This window comes from Anomalospiza imberbis, chromosome 5 (genome assembly GCF_031753505.1).
Source record: "Anomalospiza imberbis isolate Cuckoo-Finch-1a 21T00152 chromosome 5, ASM3175350v1, whole genome shotgun sequence".
NCBI classification, from domain to species: domain Eukaryota; kingdom Metazoa; phylum Chordata; class Aves; order Passeriformes; family Viduidae; genus Anomalospiza; species Anomalospiza imberbis.
Genome location: NC_089685.1, coordinates 68,035,735 through 68,050,321, shown reverse-complemented (window position 1 = coordinate 68,050,321; position 14,587 = coordinate 68,035,735). Strand labels below are relative to the sequence as shown.

Here is a 14,587-nt window from a genome sequence, read left to right as displayed (position 1 = left end):
GCCCGGCCTGGACGCGCACCGGGGCACGGGAGCGGGCGCGGGAGCGGGATGGGGAGCGGGATGGGGAGCGGGAGCGGGCACGGGAGCGGGCACGGGAGCGGGCACGGGAGCGGGATCGGGCACGGGAGCGGGATGGGGCACGGGAGCGGGCACGGGAGCGGGATGGGGAGCGGGAGCGGACACGGGAGCGGGAGCGGACACGGGAGCGGGCACGGGAGCGGGATGGGGAGCGGGATAGGGCACGGGAGCGGGCACAGGATCGGGCACAGGAGCGGGATCAGGCACGGGAGCGGGCACGGGATCGGGCACGGGATCAGGCACGGGAGTGGGCGCGGGAGCGGGCACGGGAGCGGGAGCAGGATTGGGCGCGGGATCGGGCGCGGGATCGGGTGCGGGAGCGGGTACGGGAGCGGGATGGGGCACGGGAGCGGGCACGGGATCGGGCGCAGAAGCAGGATCAGGCATGGGAGCGGGCACGGGATTGGGCACAGGAGCGGGATCGGGCACGGGGTCGGGATCGGGCACGGGAGCGGGCACGGGAGCAGGATCGGGCGCGGGATCGGGCACGGGAGCGGGTACGGGAGCGGGTACGGGAGCGGGTATGGGAGGGGGATGGGGCACGGGAGCGGGCACGGGATCGGGCGCAGAAGCAGGATCAGGCACGGGAGCAGGAGCAGGCATGGGCATGGGAACTGGATTGGGATCGGGCATGGGATCGGGATGGGGCACGGGATCAGGCATGGGCACAGGAACTGGATTGGGATCGGGCATGGGATCGGGATGGGGCAGGGGATCAGGCATGGGCACAGGAACTGGAATGGGATCGGGCACGGGATCGGGCACGAGAACGGGAACTGGAATGGGATTGGGCACAAGAATGGGAACTGGAACAGGATCGGGCACAAGAACGGGAACTGGAACAGGATCGGGCACGGGATCAGAATTGGGCACAAGAATGGGATCGGGATTGGGCACGGGAATGGGAATGGGAACTGGATCGGGATTGGGATCGGGCACGAGAACGGGAACTGGAACGGGATTGCGCACGGGATCGGGATCAGGCATGAGAACGGGAACTGGAACGGGATCAGGCACGGGATTGGAATCGGCACAAGAATGGGATCGGGATTGGGCACGGGAATGGGAATGGGAACTGGATCGGGCACGGGATCTGAATCAGGAACCGCGCCTTCGCACGGGGCAGTAGCGGCCGGAACTTCCCAGGGAACTTCCAGCGCTTCCCACACTCACTTTTTCTGCCAGCGCTTCTTCCAGAGTGGTCAAGGCAGTGTCAGTGTTTGTGGTGTCAGCCTGCAAGGATTTCACTCGATCCTTTAAGCTGCTCATCTGCTTCTCCTTGTCTCTCAACTGCTCTTGAAGGTTTTCAATCTTGAACAAAAGAAGTCAATTTTAAGACAACAGCAAGAAAAAACATCCAAAATCTTAGGGTATTATTAAATGATTAAAATTATTCTTAAAGCAAATGAAGCCTAGTTCTTATATTCCTACCTCAAAACACGAAGTGATGTAATCAAACCCATCAAATAAAAACAAGGAATCTTGTTAAACTTTCCAACAGTCAGGAATAAATTCAGAGCAAGCAAGTCTGAACAGTATTCACAAGAACAGCATGAAGAAAAGCTATTATTCCAAATTTCTGAGGATGTCGGGCACTGTGTCACAGAAGGATGATCAACACATTAACAAAGAAACACATTAAGGAAGGAAAGAAACGGACAAAAACCTTACTGCACACGTAAACTAAAAAAAGCACTTGATAATTAAAAACCGGTGAATAAGTATTATTTTAAGTATTTGCTTTGGGATCATCGCATTTTTTGCTACACTGGCAAGTTGCTTGTTCATCTTACATGGTGACTTCCTATGTGGTGGCGTATCACAAAGTGCCATTCCCTGCGTGGAAAATGTATCAGCCTTGTTTTCTGTGGGTACAGAATTTCATTTAATTAGGAGTTCTGAATATATCTTTTGATACACTCAGAAGACCTAATGCCAACTCTCTTTCATGCATATATACACAATCAAAAGAAACAGACACATTGACATGATAATAACATGTCAAAAACAAATTTATCAACAAAGGTGTAAAGTGTACACACATTTCTCACTTGCTTTCTTCTTGTGTTGTTCTGACAAGTTCTTGCATCAGCAAATACACATTACAAACTAATGAATGACACGTGGCATGGAAGGTAACCAACTCCAAAACACTTGTAGCAAGACACTCTTTCAAAGACATTTGTAAGTAATCTTGTGACCAGACAGCCTCAAAGGCTACCTAGTCCCATATTCATAATGATAAACTAAAGTATTAACTAGCCTTTTGTTTCACCTGTTGAACAGCAGTTAGCAGCTGCTTGGTTACTAGAAATACAGCAACTACACTCAGGTTTTGCTCTTCAACCCTGGAAAAACAGTTTCTGCGATTACAGAGCAAATGGCTCTGTGACACATGCACCACTGCCTTTGCTATCTGTATTGAAATGACATCTGGAACACAGCAGAACATGGGGATTGGTTTATCTTCATCCTTTGTTTCTATTAGAAAAGAAAGTATTAGACCTCAAAGCTATGCTCAAAATTGAATTTGGGCACAACACTACAAAACAAAATTAAAGGCCACCAAAAAACCATACCCAGAGACCTATCATGGAAGTCAGAAATAACTGTAAGAATTGAACATTCCTTTTTATACTCTCATATCAGTTGTTTAATGCCTTGTTAGGACACACTCGTAGCCCACGGAGCTTCAGAAAGAACCCCACTAGCTCTGATTGAAATGTTTCTGCTGCCCACACGCAGGGCTGCCCAGGAGGCAGCATGCCCAAGAGTGGCTGCTTTTGACTTCAGCAGCTCCCAGTGCCATCAGCTGTCTAGACAGGCTGGCTGTTTGGACAGCTAACCATGAAAACATACTACAAAGAAGGCTGAGTTATTCTTAGACTCGTGTTTACTTCTGGAGGAGAAACACTCACCCACCAAAGGCTGAAGAGAGGCTGGTGCAGAGTGGCTTTCTGCAGGGAGCAAACCACACACAAGAGGCAGCTAAATAATTCTGCTTCAGCACATATTAAGGTGCTTACCAAGGTAGCACAAGCCTTTATTTGCACGAGCCCAGTGTGCATTTTCATGTTTCAATGACACTGTTTGCTGTGACCAGAGTAAGATGACAGCAATATGTGTGACTGCTGCACCTCCCCATTGCAACTGCACCCTCTGGTATTAAACACCCAGACCAAAAATGTGATGTGTATAAAGTGTGAACCTGTCTATTCCTTCAATCTACATGCACATTTTTCGGTCTGGTGCAATGGTGGGGTTTGTTATCACTGAGGGAATAGCAGGTATGCCAAAATACTCCTAGTCATATCTAGGCACTACCTGTAAAGCCCACTGTAGCTCCAGCTGTGCCTTTTGCAGGGTCAGGTAACTGAAGAACCTGGCCCTTACACCACAGAAAACTGCAACTGGCATTATGGGTCAAAACTGAAATATTTCTGTAGTAATAGATGCAAAATTTCCCTATGAAATCACACTCGACAATAAACTGCCTTTATTCCATTTTTCTCCTAAATCTGCAATATTGTAACAAATAGTAAGCATAGGCTCTTATGTCCTTGCAAGTAATTTAAGAATCCTTCCAAAAAAGAATAGATAATGCACTCCTAACAAAAAAAAAAAAAAAAGGCAATTCTGAACAAATTCTTAAATAACTGATGAAAATGAAACAGATAACCACCATAATAGGGTCTTTTTGCTACCCAAGTAAAGATGAAAGAAACCTTAATGGACTCTCCAAGCCCTGTGGAACACAAAGGGGCACAAGGATTGAATGAGCACTGTTATTCTTTAAATACTCAGAGATAATAATGTCCTCAGAAATGTTCCAAAAACCTAAGGAATATATATTCCTTATATATTCCTTTTATATATATTTATATATTATATATATTCCTTATTTTTAGTAATATATATATATTGCTGTTCCATATTTCCAAAAAAGCCAAAAAATAAAAACGAAAAGTATATACTATTTTAAATTATTAACAGTCTTTTTTTTTCCTTGCAATATTTACTTATTTTACAGGGTAAAGCCAGCAATCTATGGCTATGTTAGCAACATTATCCTTATTGTAAAGGTACACAAGGTTACACTGGCATCATCTGCTCTGCACATCAATTTTCCCATCAATAATGATTTACTGGAATATTTTTTCCTACATTACCAGTTGTCAGGCACTATCATGTTTCAACTTGGGTGATTTATTCTTAGTTGTGTGGAACTAATTTTTTTGCCTTCCAGCCCTGAAGCACAGAGTAGAGGCAAGAGAAGCTTCCTCTGGCATTCTGCTCCAAAGGCAAGGAAGCATTCTACTTCTTTAAAGTACAGACTCAGTGAAAAGCCCATACAAATGCAAATTAAAAACAGCCCAGGGACTCAAATGAAACACATCTAGTTAAATATCCATCAAGGCCACTAGATTCCCAGATTCCTCTAGTTAGAGGTTACTAGATACTGTGTATTATGCTGCAGCCAAGAAATTCTTCCACAGAGACAGTGTCCAGCTTCTTGCCATGCCCTGGGGCATGAGGAAACCGAACACTTCAAAAAGAATTTCTATTCTATCAGTGACTTCGGAATAAATGAAGTGGGTCGGTGAACTGGTCGTTAAACCTCTTCCACAAACAACTGAACACCTGACAGTATTCCTCCAGTGTAGTACAGGAGCAGATGTGCAGAAGAGCATCTCAGAGTTCTGTTTAGCCTTACCCTTTATGAACCCTGCTTTCCCCTGGGGGGAGCAGCAATGTAAATAGGATCTCAAAAATCAGAGGGGTTTCAGAAGGTTTCTGCTCCATTCCTGTGGCACAGCCATGGAAATAAACAACAACTTCACATAAGCTGCTACTTTTCCAAACAGTTCTTCCTTGGTTTTGTAAATGCACTATTGGTCTCCCCAGCTCCAGGGTAAATGACCACAAGGAGATGATGGATTATCACCAGCCACAGGCAGAAATGTTTCTTTCACATCAGGAATACTAACATGGGGACCAAAGATGCATTTTTGGAAGGGAGAGTGGGTGAGTAAGCAGGCATGTGATGACAGAACAGCTACAGCTCTGTCTAGGTCAAGACATGCCACTTCCTTTAATGTAAAACTACTAATATAATAAAAATTTGACAGCCTACAGTCATACTTGAATTGCTGGAGTCCCACAGTATTTGAGAAGCTGAAAAAGATGGCCTCTCATCAAAATCAAAATGACAACATAACAGTTAAAACAGACATGACTGCATAAAAAATATTTTTAAAAATACTGCTGTGGGGAAAAAGGAAAGAGGTTAGTGAGAGATCACCTTCAGTATTCAGAGACTGTTCAAGAAAGCTGTACTACTGGATTTAAAACTATTACTGTATTTCTGAAAGTCATGTTTTGGAGAACATAATGGAAGTATATAAGCAGCTATTACTGGGGAGTTTTCTAAGATTAAGATCCAGTTTTGTCCATGTCACACTGAAAGCCTCACCATTATAATTGTCTTCCTATTGCAAATCCTGCAAAAGTACCACTAGAACAGTCCTGCATGAATTGCAAAGATGTGTATTTAATTTAGCATTAACAGATTCTACGAGTGTGAGAAGTAAGGTCTGCCACATGAGTGAATATCACTTACAGCACTGTACTGAATCATTACACTGAAAGTAGTGTTCCTGCTATTAATTTTAAAGGTGAAATTCCCAAGACTAGCAACAATGTGAGGCTTTAGGCAAAGCACGCCTTCTTGCAAGGGTGATATTTTTAAGTTGTTTTGAAGTTCAGGACAGCTCAAACAATTTCCCTTTTTTTCAAAAAGATTTTGGCAACTGCAAATCGGTTTCTTCCAAAGTTCAGCTGCATTCAGTATGCTTTCTTTTTTACTTTTAGATCCAACCAATTGATATGAATATGGTCACACTGCTGTCAAGTTATATTCAGAGATTCTCATTCTTGAACTAACATACTAAAAGCCATTCCAGGGAACATTGGATTAATTTTTATTTTGCTTCCCAATAAACTTTTCTTTTTACTGCTCCTCTACTTCAATGCTTACCTGGAACATTACTGCCTTTGCAGCACCACACTGGAATATTGTGCACTTTGGAAATGTCCTGATGTTGTTGGAAATGTCCTGATTTTGTAACACCTCAAACTGATACAGGGAGTCTTGGGCTAACAAAGGAACATACAGTTACCTTAAGAAAAAGAACCAGACTAGAAAGGGTTAGGACAGCATAGAGGAGGACAGGACTAAAAGTGAATTTTAAGTGGCTAAACTCCAGCATTCTGGTTCATCTTACACAATCGTATGTATGAACTGCTACACGGGGTCCAGTTAAAATTCAAAACAGTTCCCAATTTAAAAAACCCCAAAGTTGCTCAGTTTTCCCATTCTCACTGTTCTGATTTCCAATCTGCAAAAAGTCCTTTGAAATTAGCATAAAGCTCTATAGAGTGTAGCTTTACAAATAAAGTACATCGTTGCTATGCAGCTTTGAAAGGATGAAGAATTTAGTTTTGTGATTTCTACTTAAAAGTAAAACCTTAATTGTCAAATAAATAAATGGTTCAGAAATAGACACCTTGCTACTGCTTCAAAAGGAAACAACTTGCAGGCAGAGAAAAAAAAAATCTAAGGAATTCACTAGGAAGGACACTTCATGAAATTAATGCCTTATTCTTGACCTAAGCTTGCAATCAGGTTGACTTGAGAAAAGAATGGTGTGCAGGAAGAAGTGTTGATTCAAGAAATATTAACTTGTACAGACAGTTAATTTTTTGTACCTCTAGTAAAAGAGCAACAAAGAACTGACAATGATCCAACAGGCTATTCTCTTTTCCATTGCCTTTTCACACAAGGGTGCTTTGTAAGTATATTTATACCAGCCAGAAAACAGTTAATCTATGTTTACCTAAATAATCTCTATTCCTGTTTGTTTTCCTTTGTCCTCCTTTCTTTTGCATACCCAGCCAACCTCTGGTAGCATCAGTTTGCTGACAGATCACTGCAAGGCAGAACTAAGAACAACAGTCAGCATAAAAGGAATTGTAATTCTAGTATCTTCTAAATAGTAAAGGTTTATTTCAGTACTGTCACATTCCCTATAACAAGCAGTATTTAAAGCAGATCTTTCAAATCATATTCTCAGAATGTTACTACCATGTTTGCAGACCTTCTCTTCTGCTAATAAATAGCTTGAATTTCCTTCAAACCTGACACAATCCTGTCACTAAAGTTTGCTTTTTCTGAAAACTGATACTGAGAGGAGTTTTTCTTACAAGCTTCCGAAGATACTCCAGCACAATTCAAATCAGGGGAAAAAAAATTAGGACCCCAAGAGTTAAAACTGATTTTTGAGCTGGTAAATGTACTGAAATTCACATTTTCAGGGGAGCCAATGCATATATTGTTCTTAAACAGTGTCTCAGTTCCAAAGCACTGCCTAGAAAATATTATGCATTAGCAATGACTCACATCCTCAGACAGCTGTAAACCAGTTAAATTTAGGTGTGGAATTGCTTCATTCTGAGGAGGTTCAATAATATCAATAGCCTGACCCAGTTAAAAGCAGAAGGTTTGAATCAAAATCCTACCGTGGACACTGGTCAGTACATGGCAGGGGTTTGACCTGAGAGGGAAAGCAACTCTTTCCAGCCCACTGATACTGCCTGTGTCTCAGAGCATGCAGATATTAGTATGAATGCACAATACTTCATGTAAAATGCAACCAAATAACACAAGTATAAAACCTAGTCATAAGAGATTTGATCTGGCAATATGTGGGCCAGTTGGTTGTTTACACATGGTTAATTACGTAATCCATTAAAAATTCTCTATAATTTGTCTATCTTAGAGCTTCTCTGAGTGACTCCTTTTGTTGGTATTCATCAGGTAAGAAACTGCATCCATTATCCACCATCAAGATTTCAACCTTGGTTGTTCATCAAGACAATCTGCTGGTTCCAACTTGAGTCTGATACTTTCATTCCCACAAGTAATTCAAAACAAAACACCGCTATAATAAGTACAAAAAAAAATAGTTTTAACTCTGCTGCTCCTCTTCAATGAAATTTAGATATTACTCATTTATTAAAATATCATTATACTGAGAACCATAATTGAAATAATCTGGTAATTAATTTCCCAATCTAATTATGAATAACATCCATTTTGTTGAAATCCTGGCCTAATCACGCAGAATAACATCATGCTAATTCTCCTTTCAGCTGTGTCCTGACATTTTGAAGCAATCTCTAAGGCTGTGTTTTCCAATGTTTTACTCCTATGACCTACCAAACACAAAAGGATTAAAAACCCAACTACTCTGAGGACATTTACTCACTCCTGTTCCAAGTCTCTGAATAGGCTTTGACAAAAATGTGCACAGATTTGACTTAGGAAAGCTCATTACAGAGAAAACAAAAATACTACAAATTGGAATGATTTCATATTGATGGATCCCAAATGTGCAAAAAAAGAAAAATCAAAAGTACTTTATTGTGCAAGGCTGATACAAAAAGGGGAAAAAATTGAACCTAGCAATTGTTAAGTTAGATCTGATACTGTGCTTTGTAAGAAGCAGAATAAAACTAACAAGTTGTGATGTTACTTTTAAAACATCTCAAGGTTCACAAGGTTTACACTTAAAGTAAGATTTTAGAAGTGTAAAGTGGAAAAGTTTCTACACCAGCAATTAAACTTCTTTACTTGGATAAACCATGTGCCATATTTCACTGATAATTACTCTGAAACAAACAGTCCTCATCCTGTGGCAACTTGATCTCGGTTACTCAGCAATAATGATGATGTTTTCCTGACTTGCTTGAGATTTTGGTTTTCCCTTCTACACAGAGTAAGGATGCTGCAATACTGATACCTCCTGGTCAGAGACACACAGTACAGTGCTACATATCACAGTCATAGCAGGAAAAAAGGTCGGGAAAAGACACAAAGAGAGGACAGGCTGAACTCCTCAGAGCACCGAGAGAGCCAAGAATGGAAACCAGGGAGCAGAAAAGACCAACCATTGAGGCAGATCAATGGATGGGCTGGGAACATGGGATTTAATGCTGATTATAAAGGAAATCCTCACAGCAAACTAAACTCCATTTACATTATCATTTAGGCTCGCTCAAGCAGAAGGCTGTACAACTTGAACAAAGATTTTAAATTAAATTACGATTCAGACACTGAATTACTTTGCCCAAATCACTGATTTATTATGATCAAAGATACACTGTCCTCTACCCTGAGGGAAGACCTCCAGAAAGGAGGGATGCTTCTAATCCCAGTGTACAACATTGGCCAGTCAGCTGTGATTGTCCTGCTTCATTCTCCTGGAAAGGATATGGAATGATGAATAGCAAGGGATTAAGAAGTCATACTGTAAATACTAAATGAGAGTGTGTGTTTTTGTGTGTGTGTATTTTTCAGTATTCAGCTATCACTGCTCTTACAGAATTACTTCAGAACACAATGGTAAGTGACAAAATATCAAACTCTCACATTAGTTAGTGCTCCATACTCATAAACCCCTAAAAATTTTAAAAACCTAATGTATTAAATTAGTATCACCATTTGCTGGAACCTCTTCATCATGCAGAGGTTAATCCTCAGTAGCAAATGCATGCTGTCCTGAGACAAAGGACCTTAGTTTCTCTGCTGACACTACTCCATGCTGACCATTTCTCTCACCCTTTGGGTGAAATTACAGATTTGCAAGTTGTTAATATACTTGTGCCTTATGACAGTCCTAAAGACTGGATAAATTTGTGCAGAGACCCAGCTTTGAAGACTGTTTAGCATAGTGGGTTCAAAATTCACTCCTGAATCCAGGAAACTATTAACTTAAACTGAAAAATTCCTCCTTCCCTGTTCTAGTGAAGATCTCTAAGCTGACTAACACAATCACTAATGTCTGTTCCAGACACAGCTCAGACAAAACTCCCAGGGGCAGAAAACGCCTGGTGACCAAAGCGCTGGAAATTGTGAAGCCTCGCAACGCAGAGAGCAATGAAAAGCCATGTGAGGAAGACTGATGTAAGCAACCTCAAAAATGGCACATGCCCTTGCTTCTCCTGCCTCTTCAGTCAGGGGGAAGTTTGTGTTTCTCTTGCATGACAGTGAATACACCAACAAAGCTTATTAGCTTTATCTTGCCAGAAAAACTCCACATTTAATTCATAATGAAGGCAAAGGGCCCCAGAGTTGGCTGTCCTCCCAGATCCCTTCAAAAAACCAGAATTTGTCAGTTCCCCCGCCTATGAGTAATGTCCTGTCTTGCCAATCAAGAGGTTATCTCTAGGCCCAAGAAGGATATAATATTAAAGTGACTTGTCCTCTTTGAGGGATACTAGAAAAGCTCCTTCCATATATATGACAGATTTGCCAAATTTGCTGAGTTGTGGTTTCAGATAATACCAGAAACTGCAACTGAGTTTTCCTGTAACTGAGCTGCTGCTATCAATCTCGTGTGACACTGTTAGAGCAGTGTGGATCAGTTTAAAACCCTTCCTCACCTGGCTGCAATAGCTGAACTACACAGCCAACATCCTTAACCTTACAGGCCTGCTTGCTTTCTTTGTGTGAGCCTACTTATCTACAAGGGTTACTTCAGGAAAAAAACCAATCAAGCACTTTAGCTACTGAAGTCAACAGGCAAGATTCTTTAATAATGTCAATATAAATGGAGAGAGTATTCCTTACATTAGTTCTCAAAATTAGAAACTGACTTGCTATCTTCCACACAGAGCAACATTTGATTTTTTAAAAGAATATTAGCATATATCTGGGAATATAGGTATGTATGCTACATATAATCCAGATGTTTTTATTTTTTACTGTGGCACCACAAAATGCTCAAAAAAATACTATAAAAGTAAAAATACTATAAAAATAAAGAAGTACATTTTCCACTTAAAAATTCTAAATTATAACATAGGCAGGCACAAAGCCTTATTTTGAATCTAGTAGGTTTCTCTGCCATAGATGCTGCAGCAGCAGTCCTAACTGTGCAATAAAAATTACTGTAATAGCATAAATAGTATATTACTTGGGTATGTCCCTGGAGAACACACTGTCACCTCTACGAGCACCTGCAAACCATGGACTATCTGCCATGGAAAATGCTGTCTCAAGCTAAGGTTGTGGACCTTTTAGGATCCATACTCCAAACAGAAAAATGTTTGTTATTAAATAGCTCAAAGGAATCAAAGACACCAAATCTTTGGGATGTTCCTGAAGCTGCTGGAACAAACTCTGTAGGGTAATAAGCCACCTTTAAAACTGAACTAGCAAGGAGCTTAAAAGTGATATGAAGAAACTGTGCCATTCTCCTGTCCTAATATCATCTTATTAGTTGTACATTCACAGAAGAAATAAAACCACAACGCACTATGTCACCTGAGCTGGGCTGCAATTACTCTGAAAGACTGTCAGAGAACTGGAAAGTCCAAATGGAGGGGTAAGAATCCTACCTTGAAAATGGTCATGGCTCACTGTAAAATGAAAATAAATTCTGTGTTGTATATTAATTTTCCATTTGGAAATTAAACAACTGATCTACCTGGATGTAAGGAATAAAATAAAATCTCACAGGAAAATTATGCTGAATTTGAACTTACATAATGAAGCCTCTTCAGTCTTCTTTGGCACTTTCATTGCTACCACAAGTAGTATTTTGAGAGAGATCAGGGATTAAAAGCCCGTCTATTTTTTCCTATTATTCTTCTAACTGAAGATAATACTATTGACATTATGAATGTCAATAAAAATCCCAACCCCCATGGTAAAGCAATTCTAAAAGTATACTGGTGAAAAGAGAAGCTACTGTAGCATCATGGACACAAGCCAATGAACCAATAAGCCAGAATAGCTTCTAGAAATTTCTAAAAGGCACAAATTTCAATTTTGTCTTGTCCAGTGGTCGTCAGCAAGCCTGTAACAGAAAGGTCTGAATGAAAGAAAAAGCAGCAGCAGAAGAGGTCTGATATCTCTTCAGGCACATAGAGACACAAGCTCCCCATGGTCCTCTGGGACACATCTTTGAGGTCATGTCTGTCAGATTTAATAAAGAAGCTGACACAAGCCCCGTGGGGATGTTTGGTCTTTTTTGTGGCATTTGAAGTCTCTGAACTGGGTTTAGAACCAGTTCAGTGGCATGACCTGAGACCTGGAGTAAAAAGAGCAGAAGTACAGCTCTGACAGAGACTTACAGAAATACTCCTGCAATTGGGCTGGATAAGCCCCCAAGTTCCTGAAGAAAAGTACCTATTTCATCAACTCCAGCTGAACAGAAAGTGCAGCACGTCCACCTTTCCCTACCTGCACAATCTGGGCTGATGAGCTGAGCCTGTATGCTACTCCTCCTTAAACATCCGTGATTCAAGCACATTAAAAGCAGAGGATAAGCTTGCCCACAGGAATATTACAGAGGCAAAAAAATCACCCGGTCTGAAACAGGAGGGTACATGCACACCCACTTTGTAAACAAATGTGCAGCCCATCTTTGCTGGGCCAGTCTTTATTATTCTTCTCTGAGTTATTCTTCTCTGTATAGTTCACACAGACAGAGACTCAGACACACTTCAAGTATGACCAAGCCATTGCCTACAGTGTGGACACTGTGGGACTTTTAAGCACTAAATGCCATCACTGAGAGAGACTCAAAGGCATGTCTCAAAGTCCAGCCTGCATTTTATGAATTCTTAGAAAACCATCTATTCATTAGCTTGGTAGGCAAGTTCAAGGTCACACCTCGGATGAAACTACCATAAACTGAATTAGATCTTTGAAAATGCAGCTCCTTCTCTGAGCTCTCTCATCTACTCAGGGTTGTGGGAGAGGAGCTATCTGAGTAGGGAAACCTACTTCAGAGAGGAGGGAATAGAAAGAAAATAAACTTTAAAGTACAAACACTGCACTACTAAGTTAGGAATACTAAACCAACAGTGCTGTTGCAGTAACTCTGAGAACCACTGATTTTAAACAACTGAGTTACACATTTTGTTTGCTGCCCCTCTCTCCTGCCACACAGTATTTCTAATCATTAAGCGTAAGATATTTACGCTGATTTCTAAGTTTTCTGGAAAGCAGAGGACATTAATCTCCTGTGAAGAAAGGCAATGCTTCTTATTCAAAAGTGCAGGAGGATTTGAAACCTTCCCAAATTCTAGCTAAACAAGTCAGCACAGCCACCAAAGGAAAAAAAAAATTTGTGTTCTTATCTGTGTTCTTCCTTTATCACAGGTCAATTATCACACAGAGCATGGGGAGCTGCCAAAAACACTGCTATGTTCAGACACTTAAACTTGCATTTTATTTGCCTGCAGCTATATTGCAAAAAGAAGGGAGTGTTAGCCCTCCTCCCCAATACAAAACATGACCTATCCCCAAAGCAAGAGGTGATTAATTCCCTGATGGTTTCTTTTTCTTTCAGTGTATTATTACTTATCTTTTGTCCCAAATGCCATTCCCCTAAAATGCTTTGATAGCAAAATACTGATTTTCCCCCTTATTTCTTTGCATCCTTGTTTACCAGCAAAGATAGACAGATACAGCAAAAAGAGCAATGAAGCACCATTTAATGTTTTTCAGGTTCAGATTTCAAATTTGCCCAGCATGCTCCCTATTTTATTTTCAAATATGTTCTCCCCTGGCCTTGAGTTCTAACAACTTAAAATGAGATTTTATGCAAGATTTTTTAAATGAAATGAGAAAGAAACAATCCCAAAGCTCCATAAAACTAAATTTTTACATTAAATTTTCAGACATAAAGCCAAAGTTTCCAAATTTCTAGCATATGCCCTACTTCTGTTGTCCAAAATAAAGGTACTACCAAGCTGCATCACTGTATGAGCTTAGAACTGGAAAGACTCCAGGATTTAAAATGTGAAGCATATGGTTTCCTCAGCAACCTGGAAAATGTATTTTGGTGCCTACTGGGTATCAGTGATGATGCTAATTGTCATGTTAATTTTTCAGATCTTTGATGTTCATAATCTTCTTCTGTGTCTTTTAACTGATCTCTAATCAGCCAGTAAACTTTCATTACTTTCTTCACCCTGATTTTGGGATGACTAAAAAGTATACTTTATAGCTCACTAGCTTTAACCAATACAACAAAAATAATGGTTCATGAAGCAAAGCATGAGGTGGTCTGTGTCACTGAATCCAAACAGAGACCCCAAAAAAGGGTGCATTTTAAATATTTTTTTGTTTCAACAATTTAGGATAGCACAGTTTTGGGCACCATGCCAAACAATTCCTTGTCAGCGTCACCAGAAAAGGTGATTGCACATCTAGAACAGTCACAGAAAATAAAAAAATCATGAGGTCCAAATACCCATTCAACTATGGCTACATTCTAGTACAGGCAATCTCTAAATTTCCAAAGTAAGGAACTCTTTTTAAATGGCCAAGTTATTCAAGTAATTAATTTTTAATAAATTCTATTATTTTTAGATCTTTATCACTTTAGCTCCAAATTTTCTTTGTACCTAGAATTAAAAAATATTAGTGTGCAAA

The 14,587-nt window shown here is 40.6% G+C and overlaps 1 protein-coding gene across 12 annotated transcripts in view; it reads right to left on the bottom strand.

Annotated features, from left to right (window-relative positions):
- Positions 1-14,587, bottom strand: part of ERC1 (ELKS/RAB6-interacting/CAST family member 1) — a 278,983-nt gene that overhangs the window by 174,969 nt on the left and 89,427 nt on the right. For all 12 annotated transcript variants that reach the window (XM_068191757.1, XM_068191762.1, XM_068191759.1 and 9 more), the window contains one exon: positions 1,252-1,389. In XM_068191757.1, coding sequence (XP_068047858.1) covers positions 1,252-1,389 — 138 coding nt within the window. The remainder of the gene's footprint in view (positions 1-1,251; positions 1,390-14,587) is intronic.